Below are 14,429 nucleotides of genomic sequence, written 5' to 3' on the forward strand. Positions count from 1 at the left end.
TTCCGTGATGATCTCTTTTAAGAGGCGATCGAGAATGGACGCGCCGTGGAATCAAGAAAACTAGGGAAGAAGTACAGCGAAGGATATCTTTTTGACGTCTGTATCAACATCGGAAAAGAGATAACACAGGGCATAGAAGAAACGATCGAAGTAGGAAATCACCCCTGTTCTTGCCGCTTTTGCAATGTTATAGAGGGCCTCACTTGAGTAATAGCGGACTTTGCTATCACTGTCTTCCAAACACTTCAAAACAGGATTTAGAATAATAGGGAAATATTTTACCGCGTTCGTATCCAAAAAAAACGCAATGGAGGAAATTGTGACAAGAGCTCCATTTCGGTAGTTCACATTTGGCGATCGTAGGAAGTCTGTCTGCATCACTCCCAATATTTTCTTCGTTTTGTCTTCATTTCCCTCATTCTATCGATTATCACTTCTGAAGCAAACTCTACATAGTACTTGGCGAAAACAGCAGTAATTTCTTCTGCAGAACACTTTCTACGGTCATAGGACTTGTCGCCTAGATTTTTCAAAGTAAGCGCGGAGATCTCTGGAATTCCCTCAATTTTTTCCATTATGATACGATCTTAGTAAAGAAAAACAAGCAAGGAGATAATGCTGAGATTGTGGAAATCCTGCTGATTTTTGGAGCTTCATCAAAATGAATTCGTAGCATTGCTTCTATCAATAACGATACTAGATTTACCTTTGTGTGCCTCTTTGTAGTTGCTATTGCCGCTGCGGAACCGTCTGGACTGATTGCTACTGCGATCAAGCCTTTTCAGAACCGTACGCACATTGCTTTATTGTAATGATTCAGAGTATGCCAAAAAGCTGATTACAACTATGATTGGAGACAAGTGTTATAATACTTTCTTTATGGAAGGGGATTTTCTGGATGTTCCTTGTCTAAAGTATTCGGTGAGCAAGGCACTTGGATATGGAATTATGTTCGGCTCCGGAATCATGAAGATGCCTCAAATCATAAAGATCATGAGAAGCCGAGATGTGACTGGCATTAACGCCGTTTCTTTCTACATGGAATGCGCCGCCTTCCTTCCTAGCATTGTGTACAACGCTCTGAAGCACTATCCCATTTCAACCTATGGTGAAAACGTCATTATTCTGGCTCAGAACTTCTTTTTGGTTCTTTTGTACTGGATGTACGCCGCTCCCTTTCCTCTGAAGAGTAGATATGCGAAGGGAGACGCGAAAAAAACGTCTCTCCACAAGCTCTGCGTTGTTCTCAGTTTCATTCTCTTCTCGCTCGCTCTCGTCTATTGCCCGGAGCAGGTTTGTTTTTTTCTTCTGTCCTCCTATGCGACGTAGTATCTCTCCGCTCTTCCCATGATGGGAACCGTTTCCGCGATTTTGGCTCGCGTCCCGCAGATGATTACCAACTTCAAGCAGGGACATACCGGACAGCTTTCGCTGATTACGTGGCTCTGCACGCTGGCTGGATCCGCGGCGCGCATCTTCACGACGTTGCAGGAGGTGGACGATGTGATGATCGCGATGTCGTATATCATCAGTACGACGTGCAACGCGATTCTGGTGTTCCAGATTCTCTAGTAAACGTATGGAGTTGGGGTGATGGGTAGCTACTGGAGGGCGACGAAGGAAGCGGAGAAGCCAAAGCAGGATTGTCTTGTTTGTTGAACAAACACGAAACGATTTGGATTCCGGGGGTAGTGTTTGGTTGTACGCCTCCACCTTGGATTTAATGTGCGCGATTTCATTGGCGATCGCGGGATGGAGCTTGCTAGACGAGTCTGTGATGAGATTAAACAGCTCGTGGACTTCATTGGAGAACAAGAACACGTTCATCATATCCTCCTCTATCGATCATCCTCCTCTTCTGCACACACTCGCATTAATCAAACTCTGCAGCAGCAGCAACGTCATCGAGCTCAGCGTGACGTTTGCTTTATGCAGGATCAGGATCTTCACGAGGATGCTGGGAAGTTTCTGCGACACATAGTACTCAAAGCACAGCTTGTCTACATCGCAGCCCCCCTTCGCTCCTACTATTCCCCAGATTCTGCAGCAAGGGGATGAGCTGATAGCAATAGTCCGGGGACTCCAAGAACGACTGCATCGTCTTGAACAGCAGCGGCAGTCCCAGTCGCTTTCGGAAGTCCTCGATCACTTTGGCTTCCGCCTCGGGGTCCTGCTTTCCCAGCACGTTTTCGCGCGTCATCATGAACAGACACCCGACAATGTTCCTCTGGATGAGCAGCGACTCGGTGAACTCGCCCATCATCTTCAGCAGCACGTTGAGCACGCGGTACTGCATCATCTGTCCTAGCAGCTCCGCTGTGTGTCACTCGCCTTCTCTCCGCCTACGCAGCAGCGTGCATTTCCACAGAATTCCCGTGGTGAGTCCCACCGTGTCTTCGCGCGTCATGTGCATCGCGCACGCGAGGATCGCCTTGACCGCTCCGCCGTCCGCCAAGAGTCTGCGTCCGCGCTCTACGCCATCCACGCGCGCCGCCGCGCCTACCGACCGACACCATCACGCAGAGCACTTGGATGCCCGCGTGCACCACGCGCGCGTCCTTGCACTGCTCCGTCATCTTCCTCGCCAGCGTCTCCACCACGTCGCGCGCTCGCAGCTGCTCCTCGACGCGGTTCTCGTTGCCTGCTGAGCATTCCTCCGCACCGCCTACTCAGATAATAGCAGAACTTGGTGAGCACGCCGCAGAGAAACTGGAGAACCCGCGGGTCGTCGTGGCCGCGGAGCAGGTCTGCGCACAGCTGCAGCACCTGCTCGTCGAGCATGATGCGCACCAGCCGCAGGTTGGGGGCCTCCATGATCCACTGCATCGTGCGGATCCCGTGCGCACAGATCGGCACGCTCTGCGGGTACGCGGCGATCGCCATCTGCACCGACGGCACCACGCCGTTCGCCACCATGAGGCGCGTCATGCTCTCTGGAGGTGAGTCCCGCGGGGAAGACGCACGGCCCATGGAGCTGAGGATGCGGAGGACGCGGAGCGCCTGCTCGACGGTGCTCTGGCTGCGCTGGCTGGCGTTGAGGACGGCCATGCAGAGCTTGACGACGTCGTCGGTGACGAGGAGGAGGCGGTAGCGCTCTAGGGTGGAGGGAGGGCAGGGGAGGAACTGTCGAGGACGAGCGTCTCGATGGTGCCGAGGACGTTCTTGCAGAGAATTGTGTCGTCGGGGAAGGACTGCACGCAGGACATCGCCACCTCGATGTAGCGGATGCTGCGAAGAAAGTACCTCCCGTCTTCTAGGCATCGAGAGAGGAAAAGGTTGGCTCACCGCTCTTGGAGAGGTAGTAGAATAGGTAGATGTAGGAGGACATGATGGAGGCATCTGCTTGGTAACGTTCGCGGTACTCGAAAAACGAGGAGAAGAAGACGGAGTTTAAGAGAGAGGGGTGATACACCGCTAGCTAACACACACACTCTGCAAATGTACGATCCTCCGCGATTACCGTATATAACAGCAATAGCTGAGCAACCACTTCCCCGTTGTCTCTCCAGGAGTGCTCAAGAGCGAGGATTTGGTTGATAACGGCAGGTTGAAGAATTTGAGGTTTTATTAGCTCTACTATGTTGGGAGAAAAGGGTAAATACGATTGAGTCCATAATCTACAAGAAGGTGCAGTTCCTGTGTAATTGCCGTCGATTCTTTTTCGTTAACGATGATGCTCAATACTCTCTTGACAAAATTCTCATTCTTTGCATCCTCGACACAGCTGGCTAGAGATAAAACAACTGACAATGAACGACAAATTCTTTTATAATGAGATAGAACACTGCAGCACAGAACTCTCAACTTTTCATTGTCTCTGGTTTTTTCCAAAAAGGTAAGTAAGACACTAACTAAAGGAACTCCGTCTAGTCCCTCTCTTATCTCTACGATCAAGAATGCCATTCAGAATCCAACCATCACAATTGATATCAAGAAGAGCTAATAGCCCATCTCGTTGTTGGTCGGGATATTGGTATCCGTTTTGTATAATACTAATAGATGGTCCAACTAGTTTACTCATCGCGGTCCCAATGTTATTCAATATTTCTAATGATAAAAAGCAAACGGTTATTTTTCAATTATGGCAGGATTTCATAAATTATTAACCTTTTTGGGAAATTTGATTTGTGAATATGCCTCGGTATTATTGCGATTATTGCAAGTCCTATATTAAGAACGATTCTGTGTGCAATTGGTGTGTTGACTGATCTTCTAGGCACGAAGTCGAAAGGAGCACATTCGTGGAGCAAAGCACCGCGAGTGTGTAGTGGAGCACTACAAGAAGGTATTCTTTTGAGGAACTTTCTAACTTGTAGGTGTTCGAGCATTACCTTACCTTGTATGAGCAGCAATATGGCTATGGCGCTACAAAATAACGAGTTAGTTGTATTTACCATTTGGTTTCCATTGGTTTCCATTTGGTTTCCATTTGGTGTCCCTTTGGTGTCCATTGGACTCCAACTGGTCTCCAATAGGTTACCATTTAGTCTCCAACTGGTCTCCAACTGGTCTCCATTCGATTTCCATTCTAGTTCACTTCTTTTATAATGTCTGCTTGTTTTGAACAAACAAAGAACACAGCAAACTAGAACGAGAATTTGTTTTGTTCACATAAATTAACAATCAACCCAAAGAAGCGAAAAGTGTATTCATTCCAAAGGAAGAGCTTTTCAACCTTCTTCACTCCCCTCTTATAGCATTCCCACTCCGTAATCGAACTGCTCACTAGATCACTCACTTTTCGATCATAGAGAACAAGCCGATAGTACTTTTCAATCTGACTTCGAGTATTGTCTTCATCCTGGATAGCTCGATGATATTGTACAGACTTCGGGTCCTTTAGGTACTGGTTCATAAGATACATAAACTTTGAGTCATATACACTCCAATTGGAATCTTGATTGATCAATGAGGGCTCATTGGAGAAGAGAGAATCGTCCGAAGAGGGAAGACGAGTCCCGTAGTTCCAGTTAATGTAAGAATATTCGGTCGAAAGGCAGCTCCCGATGCTTCTCCCATTCACAATATCATGTGGGGGACAGAAGAGATTGCGGTTGTCCAGGTTTTGAGTGTATGGAGAGGAAAACCGGATGTGGAGTGCCTTGAGATCCAATCCTTCCAGCAAATGTTCCGTTCCCTTGCCATCAATAGAAATCACCAGTTCTTTGTACATCTTTTTGTCGTGCATTATAGAAATAGTGTCTGCTAGATCCACGCCAAAAATTGCATCTTTCGGAAGTGTGATGACACCTGGTGCTCCATACTCAAAGAAAGCGAGGTAAACTGTATCCATAAAGTTGGAACGCAAAACTCGTTTTCCGGAAAATGAATTTCCAGCAAGAACATTCAGCACTCTGTTTGCAGTCACTTCACCACCGCTATACTCCACCTCCACGCCTTCCATTTGATTCGTGGGTGGATTGGAGGCTGTACTATACAATTTTCCTTTGAAGGGGTTCTTTTCATCTTGAGCTACACTTGGACTCATAAAGACTATAATGTTCTTTTTTGGAACCCCATGACTAATAAAATATTGATACGCAGAAGCAGCTGCAGCTTGATGTCGATAATTCCAATATCCAGTTGATCCCGCTACAATCACAGCCCAGTCTGCTGCATGTGCAAGATATACTAATAATAAAAAGAGAAATATCATTCTCATCAATAGTTTTCTGAGCCACATTTTGTTTTACCCTTCCTTGAAAAATTAGATTTGGTCATCTATGAATGTGGAGATTAACAATATGAATAGACATTTGTATTTGAAGGGCTTCGAGGGACTTGACAATGTTTACATCCGCCTTAGCAATGAAGGAGATTGCCAAACGATACGAGAACTCTTTGAGATGTCATTTCCCGTAAGTTATGACGAAGAGTATTATGATTCCTTACGTACCCAAGAATACCGTGGAAATAGGCTTATAATATGGATGGCAGAGTATTTCGAACAAAATACCTATTATCCGGTTGGTTGTATTGTCATGCAAAAACGTCTGTTAGGAAGTTCCAACTGCGACATTAGCATTGTCCAGCGTTATTCCTATGATTACGTTCTCTATATTCTTAATATTGCCGTATTTCCCAAGTATAAGCGTCGAGGGATTGGATCGTTCCTCCTCCAAAAGTGTATTGAGTTTGCTGACAACAATCAACTTTGTGCAGGCGTGTATTTAAACGTACAGGCGAGCAACCAAGGCAATATCCGTTTTTATGAGGTGAACGGTTTTCAGTATATTATGAATGTTCCCGGTAGTTATCGGTGTGTGGGTTCATGTACAGATACCTATATAATCGATGGTCATCTGGAAGACTCCAAGCTCTACTTTTATCCACTCCATGGAGCCATGGCCACCAGTTCTCAGCTCTATTCAGATGGTGTTTCTTACTTACTCTTAGGTGCCCTATTCTCCTTTTTACTCTTTGCTGGCTATCAAGTGATTAGCTAGCTAGCTAGCTAATAGCTAATGAGTGAGCAATGATGAATTATTGTTTCCTTCAACAAACAACCATACTTCATATTATCCCTTTCACCAGATCCGGCATTCTAATTACGCTCCTACTCATTACCGTGAATGCATATCGCTTACTCCCTTGAACTGAGGGCGCACGTACTCGCGAATGCGTCTGTCCTCCACCTTACGAGCACGGACAATACGACCGTGGACAGCGCAGGACACGCAGTACTGCTGCTTGATGTACAACTTAGGAAGAGTATATTCTTTCCATTAACAACCCCATGCAAAACTACGTTCGTAAACAGAGGCATCACGGATATCACGCTGGGAAGAAGCGTCGACAATGTTTCTCACTTGGAAACGCTTGACGGCCTTATCCTAGAAAGATTACCCAACCATCAACAATTCGCACCTTACCAACGCAGCGACCGCAGTGAGTGCATCTCACAGGCTTAACATGACCTCGTCCCTTCTTAGAACGTCCGTGGTTTCTAAACATGGTGAGTCCTTCTTATTCTTCTCTCTTTTTACTTCGGCGAACTCAAATCACTTTACCTACCTTCTCTTGAAAGGCATACTGGTAAACTAGTATAATATGAATGAATTCTAAACACCACCCTTTTGCAAGAAACTCCTAAGACCCAATAGTTTTCCATATGGGACACAAACGATTAAATGACCTCCATTCTATTTGACTACATTCAAAATAATACGAAATAAGGGAGTTGAGTGCTTACGAGTGAGTCTATTTGACAAAACGATGAACACACTGGTGAACTGTGGAATATGTGAATTAACTCGTTCGCAAACAATTGGGAAGAAACAAAATGGAAACAGAGAACAAGCAATTGAGATACAATCGAATAGAAAGATGGAAATAGGGAAATAGGGAAATAGGGAACACGAAAAATCGAGCCAACAAACATCCAAAGAAAACGTACTTTGACAACAATAAGGCAATAGTAAATAATGCTGCACCGCTCTTCACTTCTTCCCAGTTCCATCTCCTTTTCGTAAAAGTCCCACATTTAAACTCTTTCTCGGAACGACCGTTTGTGTCTAGATCGCACGATTTCGCCCGCTCCTACAGTACTCCCTCCATTAATCAAGTTCTCAAAGAAGTTCCTCGTCGTCGTCTTCCCGTTCTGTCCACTCTGTCCACTCTGTCCACTCTGTCCACCCCGTGGAATCGGCGACCCCGCCGGCGACCCTGCGGTCTGCGGCTGCATGGAGACGCGCGGCTTGGTCTGCAGCACGCTCCTCCTCGACTTCCTGGGCAGCGGCGAGGCGGCCTCGTCCGTGCCGACCAGCTGCGCGAAGAACTCTTCCTCGGAGAGAATGCGCTGCGGGGCGGCCGATCCCCTCTAGTTCTCACGCGGGAGAAACGATCCAACCTTCGCAGCGACCTGGGGACGCTCAAAAACCGCGGTGAAGTCGGTGACGGCCTCGAGTTTCTACGTGGAAACGGAGAAGGAGCCGTACGGTGCCCACGAGCAGATCGTCGATGAGGAAGGCGTTGTCGGCTCCCGCGGGGATGAACAGCTCGTCGCGGGAGGCGAACTGTGCGTGAGGACAGGAGGGAAGGGGTACGTCGGGAGCGGGCGTGGCGTAATGGGAGGGGAAGAGGAGAGAGAGGAGATTGGAGGTGAGGGAGGGCGCGACGCCCCGCTTGGCGGTGTTGAAATAGGCGAGCGAGGAGGCGTCTAGGTCGGAGGCGAGGACGGGAGATACGGTCCAGACAGACGCGGCGCAGGCAGCGCTGGAGGAAGTCGAGGCGAAGCTCGCTGAACTGCTTGGACTGCGTCTACATCGAAGACGGCGCGGAAAGCCACGATGATTTCGGTGTGTGTGCACACCACGAATAGCGGAACGCCCAGATTGGTGGTCAGTAAACCGCGGGGAAGGAGAGAACTCGACCCAGGCTGGGCTGCGTCTTGCGGAGTGGCGGAGGCGGGCTGCTGGGATTGCTGGGATTGCTGGAGCTGCTGGAGCTGCTGGGAGTGAAGAGAAAAAGAGAAATTTGGACTTGGGAGATGGACAAAAGACGCTGCTCCCAGCGCGATTTCCAGGATTGGAGCAACTCGGGTTTACTGGCGAATAGTTTGTCGATGATCTCGGATGCAGTGTGGAGCCACTGATGGGAGGAAATAGAATATGCAAAGCTACCTTCAGTAAGGTTTCCATGATAAAAGCCGTTTCTCGGAAATCGATGGCAATCAAGAAAACAATCTAGTGTCAACAGCCAAAAACATAGAAACTTCCTGGTTTTCGAGCCGCTGTAAAGAATTGACAAGAACATCTTCAAAAGTAGTATCACACATAATATTGATATGAATCACTCCTAAATAGTCTACTCGATAACAGGATTCATCCAACACGTACCACCACTATTAAGTCGCTTATTTGGATATCCAACAGTTGCATATGAGTAGTTTATGATGTCGATATCTCGTTTCTTAATAAGTGGTTGACCCAGAGAATCCAACACAGCATCAGCAACACTTAAGCAACTAACTTTTGAATCACCTGTAGATTATCCCAAATACAACATGAAAGTACCCAAAATAATCAAGTTGGCTTCCTTTTTCGATACGTCTTTGCTAGCAGCATGTAGGAAATCGCTCCACACATTCTGCGATGATTCCATAATTTCAATTTTACAAAATCGTCAAAGGTGACGAACCTAGACAAACAATAGAAATGAAAAAATAGACTCGAATTACGGAGTTCCAAATTTCTGAAGATTAGCTTTCTATCATGGATTACTAAACAGCCTCCACAAGTAAATCACTCTCATCCTGTGAAAAAGATGGAAGACACCTTTTTGATCAGCACTCCATTCAAAACGATAAAAGTGCATCCAGTGGTTCCCTTTATTATTCTGGACCAATATGTCCGTAGACCCGAAGGAAAGAAGCATGTTATGGGTATTCTGGACTTGCTTATTTTGTAATTCTATAGGAACGATTATGGGCTCACTGAACAATGGAGTATTAGAAATTACAAACTGTTATGGGGTGAATTATGAGTTTGCGGATGGAGAAATTGTGGTGGATGTGGACGGTACTTATTTTTAGAACAAAGAAGCGATGGCTTTTAATGAAAAGATGAAGCAACTTTATGCTATTTCCAACAAATCAGAGGTCGTTTTGGGATGGTAGGACAGCGTTCTTATTGTGTCGACGTGTAGGTTTTCCACCGTTGATTCACCGGTGGTTGCACAGGAGAACTGGTTCCAACTGAACGAGTACTATAGAAGTTGCTGCCAGCTTTTTAAACCTGTAATACTGACTTTGGTAGTAGATGAGTTGTAGATCTTTTTGTCTATGAATGTATCGCTTGAAAGACCGAAGCTCGATTTGGAGGCGATGTCTGTGACATCCGTGGTTCTCAACGAAACGTTTGCATTTCTTGGACTGCATCTCCCGTAGTGTTCTGGCCATTAAAATGACGAAGCTTCCGGTTATGATCTCCGCGTCGTCCGTGGAGAACCAAGTGATCCGAAGCCTGCTCGATTTTGAGAATGTACGAAGGAGCTAAAGGGGGGATCGAGTGTAGGCGATCATCGAGATCAACTCTGCGGAAGTGTACAATGATCTGGTCGGTCTGAAAGCAATGATGAGGGATTTGATGAGCACGTTGGAGGACGCGGAGAAGTACATTCGCAGCGTGCTGGATGGAACCCTGAAGCCTTCGAGCGAGGACAGCCACAAGGTGTTCAACGCGCTTTTCTCCATTCCTCAGGTGTCTCACGAGGAGTTCAAGCAAATGTTCGACTCGAAACTGCAGGACTTTGCGATGGTTTCGTATTTGAGTTCGCTTGCGTTGAACCAGGTGGAGATTGCGGAGAAGGTGAACAGTAAAGTGGCTAGTCGAAATTAATTGGATTGATTGTTGTGTTTTTTATTATACAACAAACAAGTAAACAAGTAAACAAACAAACAACTCATGGAATGAATGTGTTGAATGGTGATTGGAGTGAGTGAATGGATGGAGTAGGGATGGGATTGAGAGAGGATTGCTTGCTTATTGCTTGCTTGTTCGAATGAAATGGTGGGAATGGATTGTTGGGATGAAAAACACTACATTGCATTCTTATAAATTCATCGATTCATTCTTTTAACTCTGCTTCCTTCGACTCAACTTCGTCCTTCTTCTCCTTCTTTAGCTCCTGAATAAACGAGGAAATCTGATCTGTCGAAGACAGAGAATACATCTCCATCGGAACTTGATAGAACATCTGCTCGGAAGGCAGCGTACCCGATTCCTCTTCCACGACTCGCAAAACGGGCTCTCTTCTCTCTCTCTCAGCATCGTTTGCTTCCTCCTTCGCAGAATCTTCCCGGTCTGCTTCGCTCTTTTCTTGCGTTTCTCGGAGAGTATTGAGTTCCTCAATCGAAAACAACGCGGGATTCATCGAGTCATCGAAAGGACTCAAGTTCACGACCCAGACCTTGTCCTTTTTGTCGATGTACACATCCATTTCCACTACATCGAACTCGCTCCCAATCCAAACAATCCGAAACCGGGAATCGCCCGACAACTCGCTCCTTTACAAACTCACGCAGCAGACGGATGATTCGGCTTTGCTCCTTCAACAAAAACGGATAGTAGACACTCGTATCGCGCTGCGAAATCGCTGGGAGAGACTTTGAGGACTCGAAAGCCTACCGATCAGGCGATTGCCTGCAATGTAGAGACAAAACTCCATCGAGGGGAAGTAGTTGCACCATCTCTGCAGGGCAATGACAGGCGTGATCGACTGCTTGCATCGTCTATGGAAAAGGAATGCATCGGACTTACAGTTGGACAAAATCGGAAGTAATGCGATCAGAAGACTTCATTAACAGAAAGACATGACCTGGAGTTGTGCATTTGAGCGATCCGAGAATCCAAGCTGCATCCTAAACATAATATAAAGTTTGAAATATCGGACTTTTGAGGAACTCCAGTTGGTACGAACGAAACATTCTCCACCAAAGTCGTCTAATGTATCCTGAATTTCATTTTCTAACTCCTCGAAGCAATATTCTTTCGCTTCCTCCTAAAGTCTACAATAGGAGCGAGTTCTACGCATTCATCTTCACCAATATCTTCTTCTGAACTGACGACATCTATTTCTCGCTCATCAGGCACTTTTCTAGGGTCATCATGAGAAACATCCTGATTCGAAGGAAGGACGACACCATCTAAATTAGGAACTTACAAAAAGTCATACCCTGTAGCATGTATTCTACGAATTCTGAAGGCACAGAGATGAAGCGAGTTCGAACAGTATTATCTCGGAAAACATGATACCAAAAGTCAATAGAGAAGTATACACTATTTTCAAGATTCATAAATATAAAAAAGTATAGAAAAAAACAATCGAGTCTACAGTCGTTTTACGGGATCAAAAATATCAAAGTAGGATAAAGCAGGAACCTCCAAACTTTTCATTTCTTCTTTGGCGGGAACCCAGATGCTATTAAGCGAATCCCTTTCTTTCAACCAGCAATCCACAGTCGAATCTGCGAATCTGCTTATGGTCTAGATATTAGGAATGACTGTAGAGCTGGCTTACTTTCAATTTAAGGGAAATCGGCAAAAACCCAACACTGGTAGCAGAAGCTGTATCAGTGCCTTCTCTAAGTCTATGTTGATCTAGTTGCTTTTGACGCATGATGCACTGAACAAGAGACTCCTTTTGGACCACAGGCACCAACTCTTTCGAGAATTTTACACCATCAAAGACAACTCGGATACCGGTTGTGTAGAGTGCGTGGTAATCAAGAACCACACTCCAGGAAGAAACTAGGGATCAAAGCAAGCATCTTAAAAAGTACATGTGATGTAGAAAGGGTCTGATTGATAAAATAAAACTTGAGGCTCTATGGAGAGCAAGTTCACTGCTTTGCAAAAGAGTCTTTGCTCGACCGCAGGAATGAAGTCAACAGCGTACTCTTGTACGGATGTGGTATTTGACCGGAAGTAGAATCGGTTAGTTTTTGTTTCTTGAAATAGGAGATCCTCTGGAAGAAGGGCACTGGAATTGACAACGCATATGACCTTTCCCGCAGAAGACATAAAAATATCAAGGAGTAAGCGATTTTGACCAACTGCACGTATATTCCTCACAGAAAAAGAAAAGTCACTATTGTCTATTAATCACTTTCACAACTTATTTAGTACTGTATGCAGGACTCGTTTCCAGATTTCTTTGTAATCTTGAATGCCATGCAGAAATGATGTTTGGTGCTTTTCCATCACAAGGACTTAGTATGTTGAGAACCTAAGCAAACACGAGCAATCATCAATCTCTTACACCCACCAAGCCCAGTAAGAACCAGAAAACCACGAAAACTGTCGAGTTGAAGGTTCTTTCCGCCAGTTGTTTATATCCTTTGTATTTAGACCACATATTTAAATATAATATAAAATACAAACAAACTAAAAGATAGTTTGACATACTTATCATCGTACTGTTGCAAATTTCAACTATCCTACAAAATACACCCCGCCGATATTGTATTTATCGTCATTAGAAATCATTCGTAATGCTTTCAAGTTCGTACCCTGATGAAGTTCAATGTTCGTTTTTTTCTAAATGGACTTGGCTGGTTTCTATTATGTATTTGAGACCTCTTATGATTGTTTGGTGGCTCTTCTAGAATCATTACAAAGTACGAAAATTCGAAGTATTTCTTTACACTTGAATCCGTATTATTTGGTATAGTTACATATTTTATTTTATAAGTCTTTTTATGTCTATTAATTGTGAACTTGATCAGGGTATACTCCATCTAGTGGATCCTATCTAGGAAATAAGCCTATTCTTGCTCAAGGTGAATATCTTTTGGTAAGGCGAACTGATATGCGCCTAATATCAAATATTGGAGAGTAGGTAATGTGCTTTTTATTGACACTTAGTTTTCACGTAAAGAGTACGGGACAACTTTATTTGACAACTATTCGTTTAATTTTTGTTGCGGATGCTCCGTCAAGCGATTTTAAGTCACTTGTATGGGATTTCAATACTTGCTTATGTAGGATGTTCCCTTGCTGCTGATTCGAAATGAAAAGTTTAACATGCCTATTTTTGGATGTAATAACCTTTCGTTTGTGGTTGTTCCTCAAACTTCATGGGGTTACGGCTCTCAGTTCAACTGTAAACTGGAGTTCAGAAAAGGAGGAGCTCAGACCTTTTTACGTATTTTCTGGAAGGTTATGTCTGGCGTGAACGAAGTCCGAGAGTGCCATGGTGATTTTTTCGTGTTGGGATAATCGCTAGACCGTAACTCGATTCCTTCGTCTGTTCGGGACATCGCTTCGGGTTCTTTTGTGAGCCAAGTCTTCGTGGATCCGACGGATCCTTCCTACGTGTACACAACCCAACCTTGCCAGCCAACGGTTGCTTTGCCGGTCAATTATCCTGTTCCTATGTACTACACCATTCCTCAAGCGGTGCCTGTCGAGCCTACCTATGTCCAGCCTGCTCCTGCGCAGCCCACCTATGTCCAGCCTGCTCCCGCGCAGCCTGTGTATACTCAGCCTTCACCTGCTCAACCCGTTCCTGCGCAGCCCACCTATGTCCAGCCTGTGTATGCTCAGCCCTCGCCTGCGCAGCCCACCTATGCTCAGCCCTCGCCCGCTCAGCCTGCTTATGCTCAGCCCGCTCAGCCTGCCTATGTCCAACCTGTGTATGCTCAACCTGCTCCTACCCAGCCTGTGTATGCTCAGCCCATTGCTACTCAGCCTGTGTACAACCCTAATCCCTCTCCAAATCAGCCCGCATATGCCCCGCCTGCTTATGCTGCTCAGCCTGCTCAGCCTGCTCAGCCTGCTCAGCCTGCTCAGCCTGCTTACCCTCAGCCCGTGTACACGCCCCCAAGCCAGAATACAGCTCACTGAGCCATCCAACGCACCCAAGCTCCCTGATACGTTGATCGAGGAGCAGCGAAAAAAGCGCTTTTAACTTGTGTCTCTTCCTTCTGT

General features: G+C 45.7%; 10 protein-coding genes; 5 read left to right on the plus strand and 5 right to left on the minus strand.

Moving 5' to 3' along the window:
* Positions 1-60: 60 nt before the first annotated feature.
* On the minus strand, positions 61-575 carry GSBLH_T00006864001 (uncharacterized protein; the record flags this gene model as incomplete). Its single annotated transcript, XM_013043615.1, has 2 exons — positions 61-420; positions 453-575. The coding sequence occupies 2 exons, from the start codon at positions 573-575 to the stop codon at positions 61-63; spliced, it is 483 nt and encodes a 160-aa protein (XP_012899069.1).
* An 86-nt stretch (positions 576-661) lies between these two features.
* On the plus strand, positions 662-1,659 carry GSBLH_T00004667001 (uncharacterized protein; the record flags this gene model as incomplete). The annotated part of the gene is made up of 6 exons (XM_013043616.1): positions 662-669; positions 701-789; positions 821-1,163; positions 1,194-1,293; positions 1,330-1,571; positions 1,602-1,659. The coding sequence occupies 6 exons, from the start codon at positions 662-664 to the stop codon at positions 1,657-1,659; spliced, it is 840 nt and encodes a 279-aa protein (XP_012899070.1).
* Positions 1,660-4,116: 2,457 nt separating this feature from the next.
* GSBLH_T00004669001 (uncharacterized protein) lies at positions 4,117-4,548 on the plus strand. XM_013043617.1 has 3 exons: positions 4,117-4,184; positions 4,217-4,285; positions 4,317-4,548. Exons 1-3 carry the CDS (start codon positions 4,134-4,136, stop codon positions 4,374-4,376), a joined length of 180 nt encoding a protein of 59 aa, XP_012899071.1. The 5' UTR covers positions 4,117-4,133; the 3' UTR covers positions 4,377-4,548.
* A 37-nt stretch (positions 4,549-4,585) lies between these two features.
* Positions 4,586-5,662, minus strand: GSBLH_T00004670001 (uncharacterized protein; the record flags this gene model as incomplete). Its single annotated transcript, XM_013043618.1, has 1 exon — positions 4,586-5,662. One exon carries the CDS (start codon positions 5,660-5,662, stop codon positions 4,586-4,588), a length of 1,077 nt encoding a protein of 358 aa, XP_012899072.1.
* A 121-nt stretch (positions 5,663-5,783) lies between these two features.
* Positions 5,784-6,483, plus strand: GSBLH_T00004671001 (uncharacterized protein). XM_013043619.1 has 2 exons: positions 5,784-6,249; positions 6,280-6,483. Exons 1-2 carry the CDS (start codon positions 5,982-5,984, stop codon positions 6,444-6,446), a joined length of 435 nt encoding a protein of 144 aa, XP_012899073.1. The 5' UTR covers positions 5,784-5,981; the 3' UTR covers positions 6,447-6,483.
* A 26-nt stretch (positions 6,484-6,509) lies between these two features.
* GSBLH_T00004672001 (uncharacterized protein) lies at positions 6,510-7,051 on the minus strand. XM_013043620.1 has 4 exons: positions 6,868-7,051; positions 6,749-6,833; positions 6,588-6,718; positions 6,510-6,556 (listed from the first exon to the last, which is right to left on the minus strand). Exons 1-4 carry the CDS (start codon positions 6,952-6,954, stop codon positions 6,545-6,547), a joined length of 315 nt encoding a protein of 104 aa, XP_012899074.1. The 5' UTR covers positions 6,955-7,051; the 3' UTR covers positions 6,510-6,544.
* A 768-nt stretch (positions 7,052-7,819) lies between these two features.
* On the minus strand, positions 7,820-8,639 carry GSBLH_T00007208001 (uncharacterized protein; the record flags this gene model as incomplete). Its single annotated transcript, XM_013043621.1, is given in 6 exon segments — positions 7,820-7,909; positions 7,938-8,158; positions 8,187-8,259; positions 8,264-8,449; positions 8,482-8,589; positions 8,622-8,639. Coding segments are annotated over 6 exon segments (696 nt in total).
* A 625-nt stretch (positions 8,640-9,264) lies between these two features.
* Positions 9,265-10,337, plus strand: GSBLH_T00006865001 (uncharacterized protein; the record flags this gene model as incomplete). Its single annotated transcript, XM_013043622.1, is given in 7 exon segments — positions 9,265-9,382; positions 9,417-9,511; positions 9,533-9,612; positions 9,646-9,751; positions 9,770-9,855; positions 9,887-9,980; positions 10,014-10,337. The coding sequence occupies 7 exon segments, from the start codon at positions 9,265-9,267 to the stop codon at positions 10,335-10,337; spliced, it is 903 nt and encodes a 300-aa protein (XP_012899076.1).
* Positions 10,338-10,566: 229 nt separating this feature from the next.
* On the minus strand, positions 10,567-10,938 carry GSBLH_T00006866001 (uncharacterized protein; the record flags this gene model as incomplete). The annotated part of the gene is made up of 1 exon (XM_013043623.1): positions 10,567-10,938. The coding sequence occupies one exon, from the start codon at positions 10,936-10,938 to the stop codon at positions 10,567-10,569; it is 372 nt and encodes a 123-aa protein (XP_012899077.1).
* A 2,264-nt stretch (positions 10,939-13,202) lies between these two features.
* On the plus strand, positions 13,203-14,412 carry GSBLH_T00004674001 (uncharacterized protein). XM_013043624.1 has 4 exons: positions 13,203-13,334; positions 13,365-13,455; positions 13,485-13,695; positions 13,726-14,412. The coding sequence occupies exons 1-4, from the start codon at positions 13,309-13,311 to the stop codon at positions 14,343-14,345; spliced, it is 948 nt and encodes a 315-aa protein (XP_012899078.1). The 5' UTR covers positions 13,203-13,308; the 3' UTR covers positions 14,346-14,412.
* Positions 14,413-14,429: the final 17 nt, after the last annotated feature.

The sequence above is a fragment of the Blastocystis hominis genome, assembly GCF_000151665.1.
Source record: "Blastocystis hominis, Singapore isolate B (sub-type 7) whole genome shotgun sequence assembly, scaffold_7".
Taxonomy (NCBI): domain Eukaryota; class Bigyra; order Opalinata; family Blastocystidae; genus Blastocystis; species Blastocystis hominis.

Coding starts and splice junctions, on each gene's coding strand:
- GSBLH_T00004669001 (XM_013043617.1), top strand. CDS start 4,134: ATGCCTCGGTATTATTGCGATTATTGCAAGTCCTATATTAAGAACGAT. Junction 4,185..4,216: donor CCTATATTAAGAACGATTCT/GTGTGCAATTGG, acceptor CTGATCTTCTAG/GCACGAAGTCGAAAGGAGCA. Junction 4,286..4,316: donor TAGTGGAGCACTACAAGAAG/GTATTCTTTTGA, acceptor TCTAACTTGTAG/GTGTTCGAGCATTACCTTAC.
- GSBLH_T00004671001 (XM_013043619.1), top strand. CDS start 5,982: ATGCAAAAACGTCTGTTAGGAAGTTCCAACTGCGACATTAGCATTGTC. Junction 6,250..6,279: donor GTATATTATGAATGTTCCCG/GTAGTTATCGGT, acceptor GTTCATGTACAG/ATACCTATATAATCGATGGT.
- GSBLH_T00004672001 (XM_013043620.1), bottom strand. CDS start 6,954: ATGTTTAGAAACCACGGACGTTCTAAGAAGGGACGAGGTCATGTTAAG. Junction 6,834..6,867: donor GCGGTCGCTGCGTTGGTAAG/GTGCGAATTGTT, acceptor TAATCTTTCTAG/GATAAGGCCGTCAAGCGTTT. Junction 6,719..6,748: donor TGATGCCTCTGTTTACGAAC/GTAGTTTTGCAT, acceptor GTTAATGGAAAG/AATATACTCTTCCTAAGTTG.
- GSBLH_T00004674001 (XM_013043624.1), top strand. CDS start 13,309: ATGCGCCTAATATCAAATATTGGAGA. Junction 13,335..13,364: donor CTAATATCAAATATTGGAGA/GTAGGTAATGTG, acceptor ATTGACACTTAG/TTTTCACGTAAAGAGTACGG. Junction 13,696..13,725: donor CGAAGTCCGAGAGTGCCATG/GTGATTTTTTCG, acceptor GATAATCGCTAG/ACCGTAACTCGATTCCTTCG.